The 17,930-nt window shown below is 42.5% G+C and overlaps 1 protein-coding gene across 3 annotated transcripts in view; it reads right to left on the reverse strand.

Moving 5' to 3' along the window:
* IQGAP2 (IQ motif containing GTPase activating protein 2) overlaps positions 1 to 17,930 on the reverse strand; it is a 297,963-nt gene that overhangs the window by 15,671 nt on the left and 264,362 nt on the right. For all 3 annotated transcript variants that reach the window (XM_066602868.1, XM_066602867.1, XM_066602870.1), the window contains 7 exons: positions 15,801 to 15,964; positions 14,689 to 14,913; positions 11,860 to 12,000; positions 8,774 to 8,858; positions 7,026 to 7,258; positions 6,116 to 6,248; positions 1,630 to 1,732 (listed from right to left, as the gene is read on the reverse strand). In XM_066602868.1, the coding sequence (XP_066458965.1) occupies positions 1,630 to 1,732; positions 6,116 to 6,248; positions 7,026 to 7,258; positions 8,774 to 8,858; positions 11,860 to 12,000; positions 14,689 to 14,913; positions 15,801 to 15,964 (1,084 nt within the window). The remainder of the gene's footprint in view (positions 1 to 1,629; positions 1,733 to 6,115; positions 6,249 to 7,025; positions 7,259 to 8,773; positions 8,859 to 11,859; positions 12,001 to 14,688; positions 14,914 to 15,800; positions 15,965 to 17,930) is intronic.

Here is a 17,930-nt window from a genome sequence, read left to right on the forward strand (position 1 = left end):
AAAAGGGGGGTGATTTAAACTTTTGCAACTTTTTTTTTTTTCAATTAAAAAAAACTTTATGGATTATTTTTTTTACATTGCTTTGAAGTCCCCCTGGGGGACTTTAATACGTGATGTTTTGATTGCTCCTGCAGTATGACGTAACGCTATAGCATACTGCTTTTTGACAGGCAGGCTATGAAGCCACACCACGGGGATGGCTTGATAGGCATTCTGTTAAGGCAGCCCTGGGGCCTTTCATTAGGCCCCCAGCTGCCATGACACCTGCACGGCTCCCCCGATCTCACCGCGGGGGGGCCGCGCGGGACCCCCGAACATCGTTCGGGGGATTTAAATGCCGCTGTCAGAATTGACAGCGGCATTTAAATGGTTAATAGCCGCGATCGGCCGCTCGCGGCTATTGCCCGCGGGTGTCAGCTGTTATAAACAGCCGACGCCCGCACTGTATGAAGAGAGGTTGCCACGCAACCTCTCTTCATACATACCCTGCCGCTCCATGACGTACCTATACGTCATTGGTCGTTAAGGGGTTAATACTTAAAAAATATATAAATAAATTAGTAAAAAACTTTATTGTTCTTAATTTTACTTTTTCTTTTTTTTTTTACCCACAGAGGACAACAATTTGCCTTGCTTTGATCGCTTCTGCAGTATGATGTAAGAGCCATAGCATTACATAATACCGCTATTGGGCAGGCAGTCTATCAAGCCACCCCACGGGAATGGCAGGATAGGCATTCTGCCATGACAGCCCTGGGGTCTTTCAGAAGGCCCCCGGCTGCCATGACACCCACACGGCTACCTGCGATCTCATCGCGGAGGCCATACGGTACCCCAGAACATCGTTCAGGGAATTTAATTGCCGCTGACAGCGGCATTTAAAAAAGGTTAACAGCTCTGATGAGCCACGCGGTTCATCAATTATGTTTTTCATATTGAGATCTTAAAAGGCTGGGTAGCACAAGTTGTTGCCACCCTATTATTGCTGTACTCATTCTTGCCCTGAATATCTGTTATTGATCGGCACTGTGATCTCAGGGCAAGGTTCCAACTCAGGGGTTGCCTTGGTCAGGCCAGGTGCTCTGTAAACAAACATTCAGGGCAAGAATAAAAGAGGGAAGCGCAAGGAAGCAATAATTCATGCTACTCGTATTTTAATGTTCGGAATTGGAAAAAATATATGATGACAGAAGTGAGATGGAAACCTACTCAAAATTCCAAATTATTATTTAATTTAACACATCCTAATGACATTTAGTTTGAGGTGGACTAAGAATTAAACACTAGAATTCCTTATAGTAGTAAGATAATACGATGTACAGGTAAGCTTTTTCTAAAGGCCCTCTTATTAAGAAGACCATCCCTGATCTAAACCAGTTTTTTGTGACCGCTTTTTGATTCCCTTACGTTCTATACATACTGGCTTTCTTCTTTAGAAGACCGCTTTTCACTGTAAACTTGGGTTATCGTTCAAAAGAGGCTTCACTGTTTTAGCTTACACGACAGATAAAAATAGCTAGTAATAGTCATCTATACTTATCTTGTCCCCCCAGAACATCAAAGAGGAAACTACATGACAAAAAACAAACCACAAGCATAAAAAAATGCAATAAAACAAGTTTAATTTACCAAGAAAAGACTCTACGTCAGGCACAGTACCGAGAGCCTCAAGAAGCTCATGAAGAACGTCATTGTGGTCTGGAGAAATCGCATCTTGATGTTCTAAAAGCAGCTATAAAAGGAAAAACGACAAGGTCATAAGCCTTTGTTCATACTTAAAATGCTGACTGCTCCACAGAGCTAAACATACATCAACCGCATTTAATAACTTTACTGAGTGGAGAAAATAGGGTATATTCTACAGATGTACATGAGTATACTCTGAGTCTAGACCACCAGAGGGTTGATGCAAAACTCAAGGCTCTCAGCATGTGTAACAGCCATAGCTATAGCTTTGCAACAGCTGTAGAGCCATATGTAATAGGTACCACTGCTCTAGACCTTAGTTAATAGCAGATGATAATAAAATGTGAAAAGTAACACAAGAGAGGAGAGCATACTATTACAAATGGATCTGGAGAAGTTGGGGGCTTGGGCCAAAAAGTGGCAAATTAGGTTTAACACTGATAAATGTAAGGTTACGCACATGGGCAGGGAATATTCAGATACCCAGATTTGAACTTGAGAAAAAAAATTGTAATATAATGAAAATTGGCTTCTACCTCACAGGGTTTTTGCCTTCTTCTGGATCAACATTGGATGGTTCCAGGATTAATTGGATGGACATATGTCTTTTTTCAGCCTTACAAATTATGTTACTATGTTCTGTTAAAAATTATGTCCCATATGGACACACCGTAAGATTCACTATATTCTAATCACTTCTACCTCTTTCCTGTCTATGTGTTCTAGTATACATTATTTCAAGTCGCACTACTACTGCAAGACAAGAATGATCATTTAGCAGGTCACACTGCAAGCCAACAATGCCAAGATTTGCAAGATTTTTATATGTGGGAATTGAGGCAGCTGTATAACATCCCCGAAGCACATCTGTACAAGAAACCTTGACCTCGTACTATAGGGGAAGACAATATGGCTGCTACGGGACCCTGAAAAGAGGGATCTTATGCCAAGTAATCTTGTAGCTATTTTAATGGGTGTGAGAACCCTCATATGTGCTGAAAACAAGGAAGTGGTAAAAGTACTTGATGCATTAGAATAATGGGATGAGAACATGCTGTCGTGACTAGTTAGGTGTGTGGTGGTATCAAGCAGCACCTAAAAAAGGCCTAATATCTTTCTTTGATGGCCCAGCTTCACAACAGTTTAATTCAAACATGTAGAGATCCACTTTAAAGGGGTTAATTCAGGAATTCAACTAAATGGCCGCGCCCCATGCAACCTTTCCTAGGATGGAAGAGTGCATCATCTGTAAACTGGAAGGGGAAGAGGCAGGGCTGTTGACAGTGGGGCAGAGCCTAACACCACACTCTTCATTCCTGTTACACTCAATGGTAAGCCTTACAGGAGCAAACATTTTGGCATTAGCCTCCATTTCTCGCATGCATCCTCGTCTCCTCCGGTTTAGAGCTGCATTCTCCTGCCTTAGGGCTCACTCACAAGGGTGTATGCAGTTTTCGGCCCATGAATATGCAGGGATTTTTCGGACTGCGTATCTGACTCTGCTTGTATTTTTCTGTGTGCATATTAACATTTTTCATCCACACATAATGAAAACACCACAAGCGGGTCCATTGATTTCATGCATGACTATATAGTGAATACACATGTATCATGCGTATTCACAGCATAGTTATGCATTCCCGCCAACTTCAATGGCCTATTTCGGTCTGTAATACGAACCAAAATAGGACATGTGGACCGTATTACGTGAAAAGCGCAGGTCTGAATAGCCCAATGAGCTTCCAGCACTGAGTAAATACGCCTGTGTGAATGAGCCCTTAAGATAGGTTTCCACAGGCGGTCATTCTGTTGAATGCTTAGAGAACTCCTTTAACATTTCTGTCACATCCCAGTCATTTTAGAAGCCTTTGATGGTACAACATAGAGGAACGTGCGGTTCCCCTCCTCTAAGGGGATAATGATATAAACATGTGACATTCTGTATATTTTCATATAGACATCTGTTTTCAGTGCTCGGTAGTTTTTAGTTTGATAATTTTCCTTACGTTTCATTCGGAACAAGCGCTGACAGATGGTGTGAAGTGGAGAAACACGGCCTTTTGCACTTCCTGAACTAAGAGTAAAAATACCGTGCAACTGAACATATCAGACCTTCCACATTGTATTAAATATAACAGCGCACATCAGTGGAAAGTGTGGCATTGTAACGGGCTTGAAACCTTATATTGGATGCCGACAGCGCTGTCAATGACACAGGGTCAGTCACTGATCTCCAGGACGCAGACAGGAATGCATGTGGGTGTAATTTATTCCTTCAGTACATTTCATCCACATCCTCCCGAAGACCCAAAGATTAATAACCGGTCTACAGAAGACCCCGAGTGTTGAGTCATTGTTTCAGATAAACATTTCTAGAACAATCTGATGGACAAACTGTGCCTGCTTTATACTAATCAGCCATAGCATTAAATCCACCTGTCTAATATTGTGTAGGTCTCCTTCATACCACCTAAAGAACTCTGACCCATCAAGACCTGTGTAGGTGCCCTGTCATATCTCGCAGATTCTTGAAGTTGTTAGGTGGAGTCTCCACAGATTGGACTCGGGTTTCCAGCACAACCTAGAAACCCAAGTCCAATCTGTGGAGACTCCACCTAACAACTAAGGCAGGGGTCACACAGGGCCGGATTTGCCGCGGCTCTGCCGCAGCAGATCCGCCGGCGGCAAAACCGCCCGCGGCCGCTAATCTCGGGATTAGCCAGCCATGTGGACGAGGTTTCCCCGAAACCTCGTCCACACGGGACGGCTAATCCGCTGCGGTAAATCCGGTTGAAACCGCGGCTGCGGCCGTCGCAGTTTCAAAAGAAGCAGCATGTCTGTTTACAGTCGTTTTTTTGTTTATTTATGTTACGGCCGCGCTCTCCTCTATGGGAGAGCCGGCCGCAACGGAAAAGCATGCGGCCGGACCGCTTCAAAGCCGCCGCGGCTTAAACCGCGGCGGTTCTCCCGGCGGAGATCTCGCGGTTTTTGCTGCGGCCAAACCGCGAGATTTCCGATGAAAATCCGCCCTGTGTGAACCCAGCCTAACAGTAATGCTGCTAATATCTTGGTGCCAGATACTAGAGGGTACCCTCACAGGTCTGGGGAAATCCATGGCTTGATTGAGGGTAATTGGGAGTCAAAATCAAAACTGTGACCTCTTTGTCATTTTCCTGAATAATTTTTGCAGTGTGTCAGCATGCATTATACTGATGAAAAAGGGACTGCAGTAAATATTTAGGTAGGTGGTACATGTCAAAGCAACAGTCACATGAATGCCAGGACTCAAGTTTCCCTGCAGAACATTGTCCAGAACACCACACTACATGTACCGGCTTGTCTTCTTCCAACAGTGCAACCACGTGTTATCTTATCCCAGTGTAAGTGACTCACAAACACATGACCATCCACATGATATAAAAGGAAATGTAATTCATCACATCAGACTCCTTTTTCCATTGCTCTATGATGAAGGTTTGGTACTCCTATGCCCATTGTAGGCACTTTTAACAGTGGATAGGGGTCAGCTTGGAAACTCAGACTGGTCAGCAACTACGGAGATCCATATATAGCGAGTTGTGATGTGCTGTGTGTTTTGACACCTTTCTATTCTAACTAAAGGCCCATTTACACGGAGCGTGATCGCTCAAAAATCGCTAAACAGCGATTGTTTGAGCGATAATCGTTGTGTCTAAATGCACGCCATCGTTAAATACAGGTCAACCTAAAAATCGTTGTGCGGTCTTATCAGCAGTTCTCCACGGGTAGTGCTGATAGTTAATAACACTAACTTTAACAATGGGGATCACAATGTAATTTACCCATCTCACGCATGAAAGGTTATTTTCATAGGAAGCCAATAAATCTAACTGCATGTTTTTGGAATGTGGAAGGAAATCATTGCAAATGCAGGGAAGACAAAAACTCCATGCATAAGTAATCCTTGGTTGGATTTGAACACATGACCACGGCACTGAAAAGTAGCGTTGTTAAATCACCAGATGCAATTCCCTACTGTATGGTCACAGTGATAAAACAGTTCTCTGTGGTCATTCTACAGCATCAGGAAGATGTAGGCTGTAAATGCTTCTGTGTTTACATCTATGCGTCATCTATTACTTGAAAGCACTATACAAGCGCTATACAAATAACAAATCCTTGTCCCCTCCCCTGTCTATGATCCCCTCTTGCTCTCATGTGCTTTACCAACCTACCCATGTTTATTAACTGTTATCATTTAATAAATCGGATAATCTCATAGTATCTAGCACATAAATTGAAACTTTGAAAATTAAGAAAAATGTAGCAATTAAGTCTGTCTGTACATAACTTATGACAAATAAAATGGTCTCACAAGGATAGCCTTTTCCAACATGTTCACAAAAACCTACACACAGTATACATATATCAGATTATCACCATGACATACCGAATGAGTGTTGATGATTTCTTCTATTGAGATGTATATTACAGGCTTGCTTAATGTGATCAAATCCGAAAATTCATCGATATTGAATTTCTCCTCGGGTTCGGGAACTTCACAGGCAGCTTGAAAAAATTTTCTAAGCATCAGGAAGAAGAGATACAAGTCATGTGTGTTGTTGTGACATTTCTTACTTTCTAAGGCCTCATTCAGATGGATGTACGAGAGCTGCGCCCGCATAAACTGCATCCTAATCTGTGCACGGCCTGATTTACGGGGACAGTGTATATTGCATGTCACGTTCCCGTCTATGATAAGGATATGAATAGGACATGCAGCGTTTTTCTTCACATGGACTATCGGTCCATGTGAATAGCCTTATAGACTATGGGACTTTGTGCTGTCTGTGAAATAAAAGGACAGCACACAGGCAGAAAATATGGCCACCTGAATAAGCCTTATGAATTAATACCCAAGTAATGCAATAATTTATCGTACTGGTGAAACTGGTTGAAAAATTTTTTACAAAAACCTAAGCTTAAAGGTAGATGAGTTGCTGATATTCCACTAGTTCTTGTAATAGACCATCTTCCTATAGAGCTTATGATGGTCTTTTTTTTTAATACACTACAGCCAAATCAGAGGAGCAGCAGGGTTGAGCAGAGTAGCAGCAACCTAAACTAATGATGAGACAGAGGGTGTATCTCATTGAACCAATGATGAGAAAGGGAGTGTCTCAGACTACCTGTAGATTATATAGCTAGTCTACAGACACAGATTACAGATATTCTCTAATGGAGCGGAGAAAAAAAAGCAAACCGCAAAAACTGTGGGAAAACAAATATCAGAAAATGATTGTTTTTTTATGCTCACAATTGGACATTTACTTTTACCTCTTCCAATGAATTAAAATTACCTGAATTTCTGGTAGGTCTGAGATAAGTAGCCATTCATAGAAGACAAATGGGCATTTTCTCCATCAAAGAGTTTATTAGACGCAGCATGTTGGAGGACTTTCGCCACTGAACCCAGGTTCCTTCTCTGATCTGAATGAATCTGCCCTCCTGCTGTCATGTCAATGATGTCAAATCCATCAGGAGCTACAATAGCAGGATTCATGTACCGGTAGTAAAGAAGGTTTCCAACAATCTATAAAGGAAGGAAAAGACGCATATGCAGCAGCCATGAATACATACACTAGGAGGATGAAGACAGAACAAACGGTCATTGTTTGAAAATGGAAAAAGGAATTATCTTCACTAGTTAACATTGGAGCTAACAGGCAGTTTTACATTGCTCTGCTACATTCACACAAGTACATTTATTGGCACAATGAATGGGCGCAATTCATATTTCTATTATATGTAGGTCTTCTTGTACTAGTATATATATGATGATTAGGCCTGTCTGGCCCAGTTGGATCACGTTTTAAATAGTGAATTAAAAAAGTTGCAAAAATTGCACAATAGTTTGGATAAGGCAGTACTTTAACGCTTTCTTAAAACAATTACAAATGAGCATTTATGTATCATGCACCATTCAAAAGCCATTAACTTAGAAAACTGTAACACTTTAATTGAAACAGTGACATCTGCAGGTTGAAGGATGTACTAAAAAGAAACTAAACGGAAAAGTACAAACAATGAAAAAGAAGGATTCCAAATGGAATTTCACAGTGGAGCCAACAATCCAGTTTACGGACATCTACATAACATGTAACTGCTGCAGTACAACAGAATGTCAGCATGAAGACTCAAAAACACAACACTCCTTCAAATAATTCTCCTTCTTAAAGGGGTTGTCCCGCGAAAGCAAGTGGGGTTATACACTTCTGTATGGCCATATTAATGCACTTTGTAATATACATCGTGCATTAAATATGAGCCATACAGAAGTTATTCACTTACCTGCTCCGTTGCTAGCGTCCCCGTCGCCATGGATCCGTCTAATTTCAGCGTCTAATTGCCCGATTAGACGCGCTTGCGCAGTCCGGTCTTCTGGCTGGTGAATGGGGCCGCTCGTGCCGGAGAGCTGCTCACCGCGTCGTCATCGTAGCTCCGCCCCGTCACGTGTGCCGATTCCAGCCAATCAGGAGGCTGGAATCGGCAATGGAACGCAAGGAAGGAGAAGAAAATCCATGGTGCACCGTGGGAGAAGACCAGCGGCGCCATCTTCACAAGAAGAAAAGAAGAAGCTGCAGAACACTGATGCAGGTAAGCGCAATGTGCTTTTTAAAAACTAACCCATGCTTTCTTTTTAACAGGGCAGAATGCGGGGGTAAGGGAAAAAAAATAATTTTCACTTTCGCCGCGGGACAACCCCTTTAAGCTTCCTCTTTGACTCTTAACTGCCATTTCAAAAAACTTTTGACACTCAAACTGATTGCTTTGTCAAAAGAGCAGAACTCTATGTTCTTTGGCAAATGAAGGCATTCTTATTGAAAAATGGGTTCATAGACTTCTATGAGTCCATCTACAGCTAATGAGGAGAGCCGATCTAGGCTAAAGAGGCACAGTGCTTATGCACCTTCAGTTTAAGGATCAGTTGGGGGTCTTTGCACCGAAACCCTCACAGATCAAAACTTCAAACATGTCAGAATTTATTTTATTTTATTTTTTTAACAAATGCAGTAATTAGTTATCAGTTAACAGTAAAATCGCCAACCTTTAAGAGTTCATCCTCTGTAGCATCAGGAAACTTTTCATGCAGGGAATTCTTCAGAACTTTTGCCACATATCGCATTCCATAACTTTAGGAAAAGTAAAACAAAGTGGAGAATTTTTATTACAAGAAACCACCAACTGGAAAAACATCAAGAAATTGGTCAGCAGTTATCAGTCTAACAAAGGGCACTATACCAATGCAGATACAGATGTAGATACTGTAAGAGTATCTCAAGCAATAAATGAAGAGCTTACTAGTAGATTTCTGAGTGTACAGCACTGTGCATTATGTAGTAGTGTATCAGCGATTATATTTTTTCATATATATCAGGCCTGTACAACATGCGGCCCACGGACTATGACATGACTATACTCCTGTCACAGTCATGTCACGCTAGTGGGGCAGCTGCCACTGCCCTACATTTCCCCAGCTGTTAGTACCTAAGCTTTTGGTCCTATCTGGTCCAGTTGAAAGTGCTGTTCGTTTGTGCCGACTTCCTGGTTTCTGCCCTGACTTCTCTGCATTCTCCACTCCTGACCTCAGCTTGTGATACTGATCATTCTCCTGTCTGCTACCTGCTGTGTTGTCTCGCGGCAGCAAGTGGTGTTAAGCACTTCTGTATGGCCATATTAATGCACTTTGTAATGTACATCGTGCATTAAATATGAGCCATACAGAAGTTATTCACTTACCCACTCCGTTGCTGGCGTCCCCGTCTCCATGGCTCCGTCTAATCGCCCGATTAGACGCGCTTGCGCAGAAGGGTGTTCTCCCTTCTGGTCGGTCCGGGCACGAGCGGCGTTCTGGCTCCACCCCCTTCTACGCATCATCGCGTAGCTCCGCCCCTTCATGTGTGCCAATTCCAGCCAATCAGGAGGCTGGAATCGGCAATGGACCGCACAGAGCCCACGGTGCACCATGGGAGAAGACCCGCGGTGCATCGTGAGTGAAGATCCCGGCGGCCATCTTGGAGGAAAAGAAGGAAGAAGCTGCAGAGAGGGGATTCGGGTAAGTAAAATGTTTTTTTTTTATTTCAACACATCCCTTGGGTTTGTCCTGCGCTGAACGGGGGGCCTATGCAAAAAAAACAAAAACCCGTTTCGGCGCGAGACAACCCCTTTAAAGGGGTTGTCCCGAGGCAGCAAGTGGGTCTATACACTTCTGCATGGCCATAATAATGCACTTTGTAATGTACATTGTGCATTAATTATGAGCCATACAGAAGTTATAAAAAGTTTTATACTTACCTGCTCCGTTGCTGGCGTCCTCGTCTCCATGGTGCCGACTAATTTTCGCCCTCCGATGGCCAAATTAGCCGCGCTTGCGCAGTCCGGGTCTTCTCCTCTTCTCTATGGGGCTCCGTGTAGCTCCGTGTAGCTCCGCCCCGTCACGTGCCGATTCCAGCCAATCAGGAGGCTGGAATCGGCAATGGACCGCACAGAAGCCCTGCGGTCCATGGAGACAGAGGATCCCGGCGGCCATCTTCAGCAGGTGAGTATGAAGACGCCGGACCGCCGGGATTCAGGTAAGCGCTGTGGGGGTTGTATTTTTAACCCCTGCATCGGGGTTGTCTCGCGCCGAACGGGGGGGGGGGGGGTTTAAAAAAAAAAAAAACCCGTTTCGGCGCGGGACAACCCCTTTAAGTCTACTATATGTACCCTGACCCATGGACTGTCCCTCATTTTGAACTTTCCCTGCCTGCCTTGACCCAGATTTCTCCGACTACACCTCTGCTCATATGTCCAGGTATCAGGTCTTGGTCTATTGTAGCATCAGCTGCCGCATAGCTGGACCACTTTCAATATAACGTCTAGTGGTCCCTCAGATCCCAACTGGTAGGGTGAAAAGATGAAGATTGGGGTTCGTCGGGTATCGCTTCTGAATTTGGCTCAAAGTCAAACCAGTGTGTGGTACAGCAGGTCTACATCCACTAATCCTGACACAGTCTAACAATACGATAAATCTGATCACCATTTTGTGTGTAGATATTCGGAACAATCTAAATAAGACATTTAGGATCAGATTCTAGTCTTAATTGATGTACAACATATTTGTACCCAAGTTAAATGGACTGAACCCATAACCTATTTAGATTTTAAAATAACCAGACCATGACCTTTCAACATGATGTTTAACAGCCAACACTGAGGCTTCGATGTATAGTTTATTTGCTGTATATTGATGTGTTCTGTGACCGCTCAGTACCGTAAGTGAGGTCAAACAAAGGGACAGGAAACATATGCTTATCATTAGTAGTTTGGTCATATTTTAAGAAAGTATAACTGAAGGAAGAAGAAACCTGATTAAAGCTGTTCAGGATGAGGTGATATTAAGACTTCTCGAAGTGCAAAGATAAACTAAACTGGAGTTATAGTTGACCCTTAATGCATGATTATAGAAAATAACCATTTCCTTGAATGGAAGATTTAATATATACAACTGAGGCCACAATTTTTAAGATGCTGAATAATCAACCAAACATTCACTTGTCTATAGAATTACTGAACCTAAAAGCTTAGTTCAAACATATTCACACGTCTCACTTGCACCAATGAGCCCAAAGGACATAAATTAAGAGATAAGCAAGCACGCTCAGATAAAGCAGTTACTCGAGCGAGCATCGCTCTTCTCGAGTAACTGCTTACTGGTCCGAGCAGGTTCGGGGGGGAGGGGAGGGGGTGGCGGGTGTTAGCGGGGGGTAGAGAGAGATCTCTCTCACTCTCCCCCCTGCTACCCTCCGCCCCCCCCCCCCCCCCCCCCCCAGTCTGCTCGGACAAGTAAGCAGTTACCCGAGAAGAGCGATGCTCGCTCGAGTAACTGCTGTAACCGAGTAGGCTCGCTTATCTCTAACATAAATGTGATTGTTCTCAGTAAGAGAAACAAAGCAATATTGTAGATAGGATAACTTTTAATGTCTAGCAAAAATATGTTCTATTAAAAGGACATAAAGAGACAAGTAGCTCATGAGTCAACGGTTTGGGATCGCCCATGTAAAATCTTTGGGACAGGTGACAAGTGCAGATGCAAGTTTGTCTTGGAAAACATTAGTCAGTAATCTACACATAAACAATTACAAGACTACTCACGGAATTAGATCCAGGGAGGAAAAAATGGACTGCAGAACTTTATCTGTCACAGTACGTAAGCTTTGTATTGAAGACTCCAGTTTACTAACAACTTCGGGATGTGATAGCGCCTGCTCAGTGGTAACATCATAAGGTAGTTTGCTGGAAAGAATTACAACACCGTTATCACTTCAACAGCCTGGTGATTTTTTCTTCTTTTTTACCTTATCCATCTCTATATACCTAAATATTACTGACCTCTTTTTTTTTTTCTAAGACTAAACCCTTAAATGGTTGAGGGAAGCACTGCTGCCCTCTGGGAAGGACCCAAAAAAGGTGCCAAATATGTTACGAACGAAGGTCAAGGAAGGACACCATATATAGCTGTGAAATATGCACCACACAACACGGTCTGTGCATAAAAGATTGCTTTAACCCCTTAATGACACGGCCTATTTTGGCGTTGAGGACCAAGCGATTTTTGGTATTTTTCCATATCCATTTTTCAAAAGCCATAACTTTTTTATTTTTCTGTCGACGCGGCCTTATAAGGGCTTGTTTTTTGCGTGGCGAGCTGTAGTTTTTATTGGTTCCACTTTTGGGTACATAGGCTATATCATAAAACTTTTATTATTTTTTTTATGATAACAGGGGGAGAAAACACATCAATTCTGCCATAGATTTTTTATTTTTTATTTTTTACAGCGTTAATCATGCAGCATAAATGACACAGTATATTTTTTCTGCGGGTTGGTACGGTTGCAACGATACCAAAATTCTTATATTTTTTTTAGGTTTTTACACTTTTTTGCAATAAAAACCCTTTTTTTTGGAATTTTTTTTTCTCTATAGCTGCATTCAAAGTCCTGTAACTTTTTTATTTTTCTATGTACGGAGCTCTATAAAGGCTTGTTTTTTGCAAGACGAGTAGTAGTTTTTGTTGGTTCCATTTTTGGGGAATGTACGGCTTTTTTGATCACTTTTATTGCATTTTTTGGGAGGCAAAATGCTAAAAATTACCATTTTGCCTGTGTTTTTTAGCGCTTTTTGCCGTACAAAATAAAAAGCATGTTCAACTTTTTGTACATGTCGTTACGGATGTGTCAATACCCAATAAGTGGGGTTTTAATTTTTTTTTACCTTTTTTTATGCTAATATTTGAAAAAGCATAAAAAAAGGGGTTTTTTTACATTTTTCTTTTTTTTACATTTTTATTTTCTTCTTTTTACACTATTTGAGTCCCTCTGAGGGACTTGCAGCACTGCGCCTATGATCGCTGTCATAAGGCATGGCAGAGCTACTGCTCTGCCATGCCTTATCGCTTATACAGCGATGATAGGCATAGGCAATACAGGATGCCAGTGTCTGGCGTCCTGTTGCCATGGTGGCAGGCCGGGCTCTCGAGATGACATCGCAAGTGCCGGCCAGAGACACAGAGGGAGTGCGGTCCCTCTGTGAACTCTTTCCCTGCTGCAATCTACTTAGATCGCGGCAGGGAAGGGGTTAACAGCGGGTGGCGCATCTCCGATGCACCCCCGCTGTTGCAGCGGGACGCCGGCTGTGACTGACAGCCGGCTCCCGCTGTGGGATAGCGCGGGATCATATGTGATCTCACGCTATGCCCAGGACATACTGGAACGTCCTGTTGCGGGAAGTACCAGGCGCCCAGGACGTACCGGTACGTCCTGGGGCTGGAAGGGGTTAAAATATACCACAGTTTTTAAAATTGGGTGATTTATGGAGGTTTTCTCATAAATATGTTCTTAAAATCCATGTCAGAACTGAATTGGTCCTTAGGACAAAAAAATAAAGAATTTCTTTGGAAATTTGCTAGTAAGTGTGAAAAATGCCGCTAAGCATATACTTTACGGAGTCCTAAAAAAATAAGATGGCATTTAAAAGATGATTGTAATATAATCTAGGCCTATGGTACATGTTAATTAACTATTTTGTGGTTTTTGACCGTTTGTCTTAAAAACAGAAAAACTAAGTTTGAAAATTGCGAGTTTTTCCAAATTTTCAGTGAAATTGATTTTTTCAATCTCGGAATTGTGTCAATAAGTAAAAGCATTCAAAAGTTAGTACCACATAAATTGACAGATGTTAAATTTGAAAAATAGGACTTGGTCTTAAGGCCAAAATAGTTCATGTCCGTAAGCGATTACTAAAATGGGATAGACCAAGCTGGGTATTATATATTGATTCTTCCATGCCACACATATAAAAGGTACAACTATTCTTCAGGGTACTATATGGTTCTCGAGCGCCATGACTCAGCTAATCAGAGCTGACACTTGATGCACCAATCACAGCCATTCATTGAAGGTGGAACTTCTTGCTTAAGCTCTCCTCTCTCCATCCTATGGGCTTCTCCACAGCTCTGATTGACAGCTGTAGCGTCAAACCAGGAAACCACTACAGCTGTTCAATCATTGATGTGGAGCAGGCCATTGGGTGGAGAGGAGAGCACCTGATCAAGAAATCTTGCCTCCAAAACACTTGTGGCATCAAACCTCATTTTTAGACTGCCAGCGGCTCTGAAAGCATCCATAAAAGGTCATTTACAACCCATCTTCTCTGCCTTACTTATCACTGCCAGAGAATCCCTTTAAATCTAGAGTGGAAGAGCCATTCGAATGCAACATAGACTGCATTAAACTGTATCATAGTAAAGTTTTCAGGACAGATTGTCCAAAAACAGTAATATCTGGTAGACAAGTTAATTTATGGTTCCTACAATCTAACAAGATCAACACATTTTTTCAGCACTTAAATAAAATGTAATTCATTGCATTTCGTAAGCCAGTTCTTCTGATAAATAGGTAACATAAGTAAAATGGGAAGTCTAACCTTGCTTCTCCAGTCGCTGTTTCTAGCTGGTTCACCCAAGCCTTATATACCTCAACCGCGTTGGTGTTGATGATCAATGATTTATCTTCAATGATCTCTTTCACCACAGGTGCCAGGAGCTGGCGCAGCGTGTTCTGCCCTCTTGCTCCTCTATTAAAGCTGACCACCATCTTTATCACTGTTGGATTTCCGGTCACTATATCTTGTATCTGGTCAACTTTGGACCTTTTGAAGAAAAACAGAAATGAGTGAAAAGATCAAATAAAGGGCTTGGGAAAAGAACTAGTCCAAATCTACTTTTTACGTTTTTAAACAGTACCTGTCACTTTGTAGACTATTGTCATAGAATGCGTTGGTGAAGGCAGAGAAATAAAAAAATGATCATAGTCCATTCCAGAGCCATGCAAAGACAACACAGTTGCTGGAAAAACTATTAGCGTCCACAATACTTGTAGCAAAAACGATCAAGGTCCAGTCACACAACTGCCAACCCAATGAGAGCGCACTTTCGTTATTAAACATGTAGGTGCGCAATGCCATGACTTGTGTAGGATTAGCATTAACAATATGGCACATTTTAGGCTTGATGAAACTTTGAAATTAAAAGGATAAATTTTAAGTAAAAGTGGACTTAATTATCATTCATTCCAACGAGCTCTTCAAATTATACAGTGCTATATCAATAGGAAGATGAAAACAGTATATAAAATATTCACCAACATAGGTTTGAAGGGGTATTCCAGTTTATTTTAACTAATGACCTGACTGTCGCCTGAAGAGGTCATAAGTAGTTGATGGACAGGGGTCTGTTTCTCAGGACCCCTGTCCATCAGCTGTTCATCCAGTCAGCTGCAGAGTTTGCATCCGGACAATCAGCGGATGGACGGGGTCTTGTTTGGTGGACCCCAATCTATCAACTACTGATGACCAACTCAGGGGATAGGTCATCAGTTTAAATAGACCAGAATACCCCTTTAAGGTGTAGGCCAGTTGTCTGCAACCGGAGGCTCTCCTGATGTCAAGGTATTCTGGAAATTATAGTTTTGCAACAGCAGAAGAGCCACAGGATGGAGACCACCAATACAAGATATACAACATGCATCAATACATACTTTATTTCCTCTTGCAGTGCAGTTTCAAAGAGTTTTAAAAGAAGGTATTCTTCCCGTTGGTTGGAAGCATAATTATACAGAGTGAAGATCACAGTGTCCATAAACTTGGTGGATCTATTCTGTGGCATCTGGAAAATCAGCTTAGCCAAGTATGTCGGATTAGTCTAAAAAAAATAAAGTTATGAACTTAGTTATAAAGTTATACAGAGGACAGTTCTAGGGGGCACCATAGATATTAATACCCATAGCCGAGAATGTAACATTAAGGCTGCATTCACATGGGTGACCGCACATCTGCATCTTCTATTCTCGTGTGAGACTTGCATGAGAATAGAACATGTTGCAACTTTTCCATCTCACAGCATTAGAGATGAGCGAGCGTACTCGGAAAAGCACTACTCGCTCGAGTAATTTGCTTTATCCGAGTATCGCTGTGCTCGTCCCTGAAGATTCGGGTGCCGCTGCGGCTGACAGGTGAGTCGCAGCAGGGAGCAGGGGAGAGCGGGCGGGAGAGAGGGAGAGAAAGATCTCCCCTCCGTTCCTCCCCGCTCTCCCCTGCAGCTCCCCGCTCCGTGCCGGCACCCGAATCTTCAGGGACGAGCACAGCGATACTCGGATAAAGCAAATTACTCGAGTGAGTAGTGCTTTTCCGAGTACGCTCGCTCATCTCTACACAGCATCAATGTGAGCGAAGGAACACTCATGTAAATACATCCATTGCAAATAATGGGTTGTATTTTCGTGCGGATTTTCTGCATCTCGCAACGCACAGAGCTCGCACGATTTTCTTGCCCATGTAAATGCACTCTAAATCAGCGTTTCTCAACTCCAGTCCTCAAGACCTCCCAACAGGTCATGTTTTTAGGATTCCCTTAGTTCTTAGAGACAGTGCCTCAGAAACGGCCATCTATAGGATATTCTGAAAACATGACCTTTGAGTGGGGTCTTGAAGACTGGAGTTAGGAAACACTAGACTAGATGGACATTATCATGTAAACACATCACTAAATAATTCAGCATTATTCAATGTCTCATAACCTTTATAAATCATCCCTTGCAGGACTGCATTCCAGCATGCCATATATAATGAGCAGCATATGTGTGAGCTCAGCCTACTTGCCAGAAGCTACAAAAAAAAAAATTACTAAATTGATGGTGTATCCTTAGAATTGGCGAAGATTTGGCTCTCGGTATCTGCAGGGATGAGTTCATTGAAAGTGCCCAAGGGGGCTTCAGAATGGGACTGAATTGTAATACCTGCCACATCCAATAGAAATGGAGTTACTGTCCTATAGGAAGCAGATCGGGAGTGCAGCAGGGACCTATAGAGGTGGATAAACTCTTATATAGACATCCATACAGCATGGACCAGCGTGGTTTCCCTCACTGAAGAGAATGAAAATCTTCTCAGAGTACAGTGAGGTAATGCTTCAGTCACACAGGATGACTGTTGGCTAAACGAGTGCATGAGCGCCGACGTCACCGCTAGTTATTGGCGCTTGTGTAGAGCGTTTAGACAGACAGAACACTTGAGTATTACTCACTTCTCGCTGGCTTCTCGCCCACTGAGCAGGGAGCATTTACATGCAGCAAGAAGTCAGTGAAAAAGCCATTATTGTTATGGCGGTTGAAAGTCAGCGACTAACGAAAAGTAAACGATAGTAAATGATGGCTTTGAATTTATATGTAACCATCCCATGTTTTGCGTGATAATCATCCCGTGTAAATGGCCCTTAACTGTTCAACAAGGGTGAAGATTTCATTCATCTCCTATCAGAGTGTTAAGTAGTCTTCTTGTTGCTAGTAGTAATCATCTTACAGTGCGGTCTATCCTTTCTTCATAGGAAAGAACCCAAACCGCCCATAGTGAAATTTCGCCATGACCTTATTAAATCCCCACACTTTTATTCTATTCACAGGAGATAAAATAGTAAAAGGCAGTACAACCTCATATCACATCACCCTAGCAATGTGCCTCGGGTTAGGGGATTACTTCTAGCAACGGGCCTAATTAACACTCTGCTGCGAGATAAGTGACATCTTTGCCTCCATTGAACAGTTACCTCACCGCACTCCACGTGGATTTCTATTTTCCCCAATGAGGAGAGCAGTGCGGGTCCATGTTGTATG

This window comes from Eleutherodactylus coqui, chromosome 5 (genome assembly GCF_035609145.1).
Source record: "Eleutherodactylus coqui strain aEleCoq1 chromosome 5, aEleCoq1.hap1, whole genome shotgun sequence".
Lineage (NCBI taxonomy): Eukaryota > Metazoa > Chordata > Amphibia > Anura > Eleutherodactylidae > Eleutherodactylus > Eleutherodactylus coqui.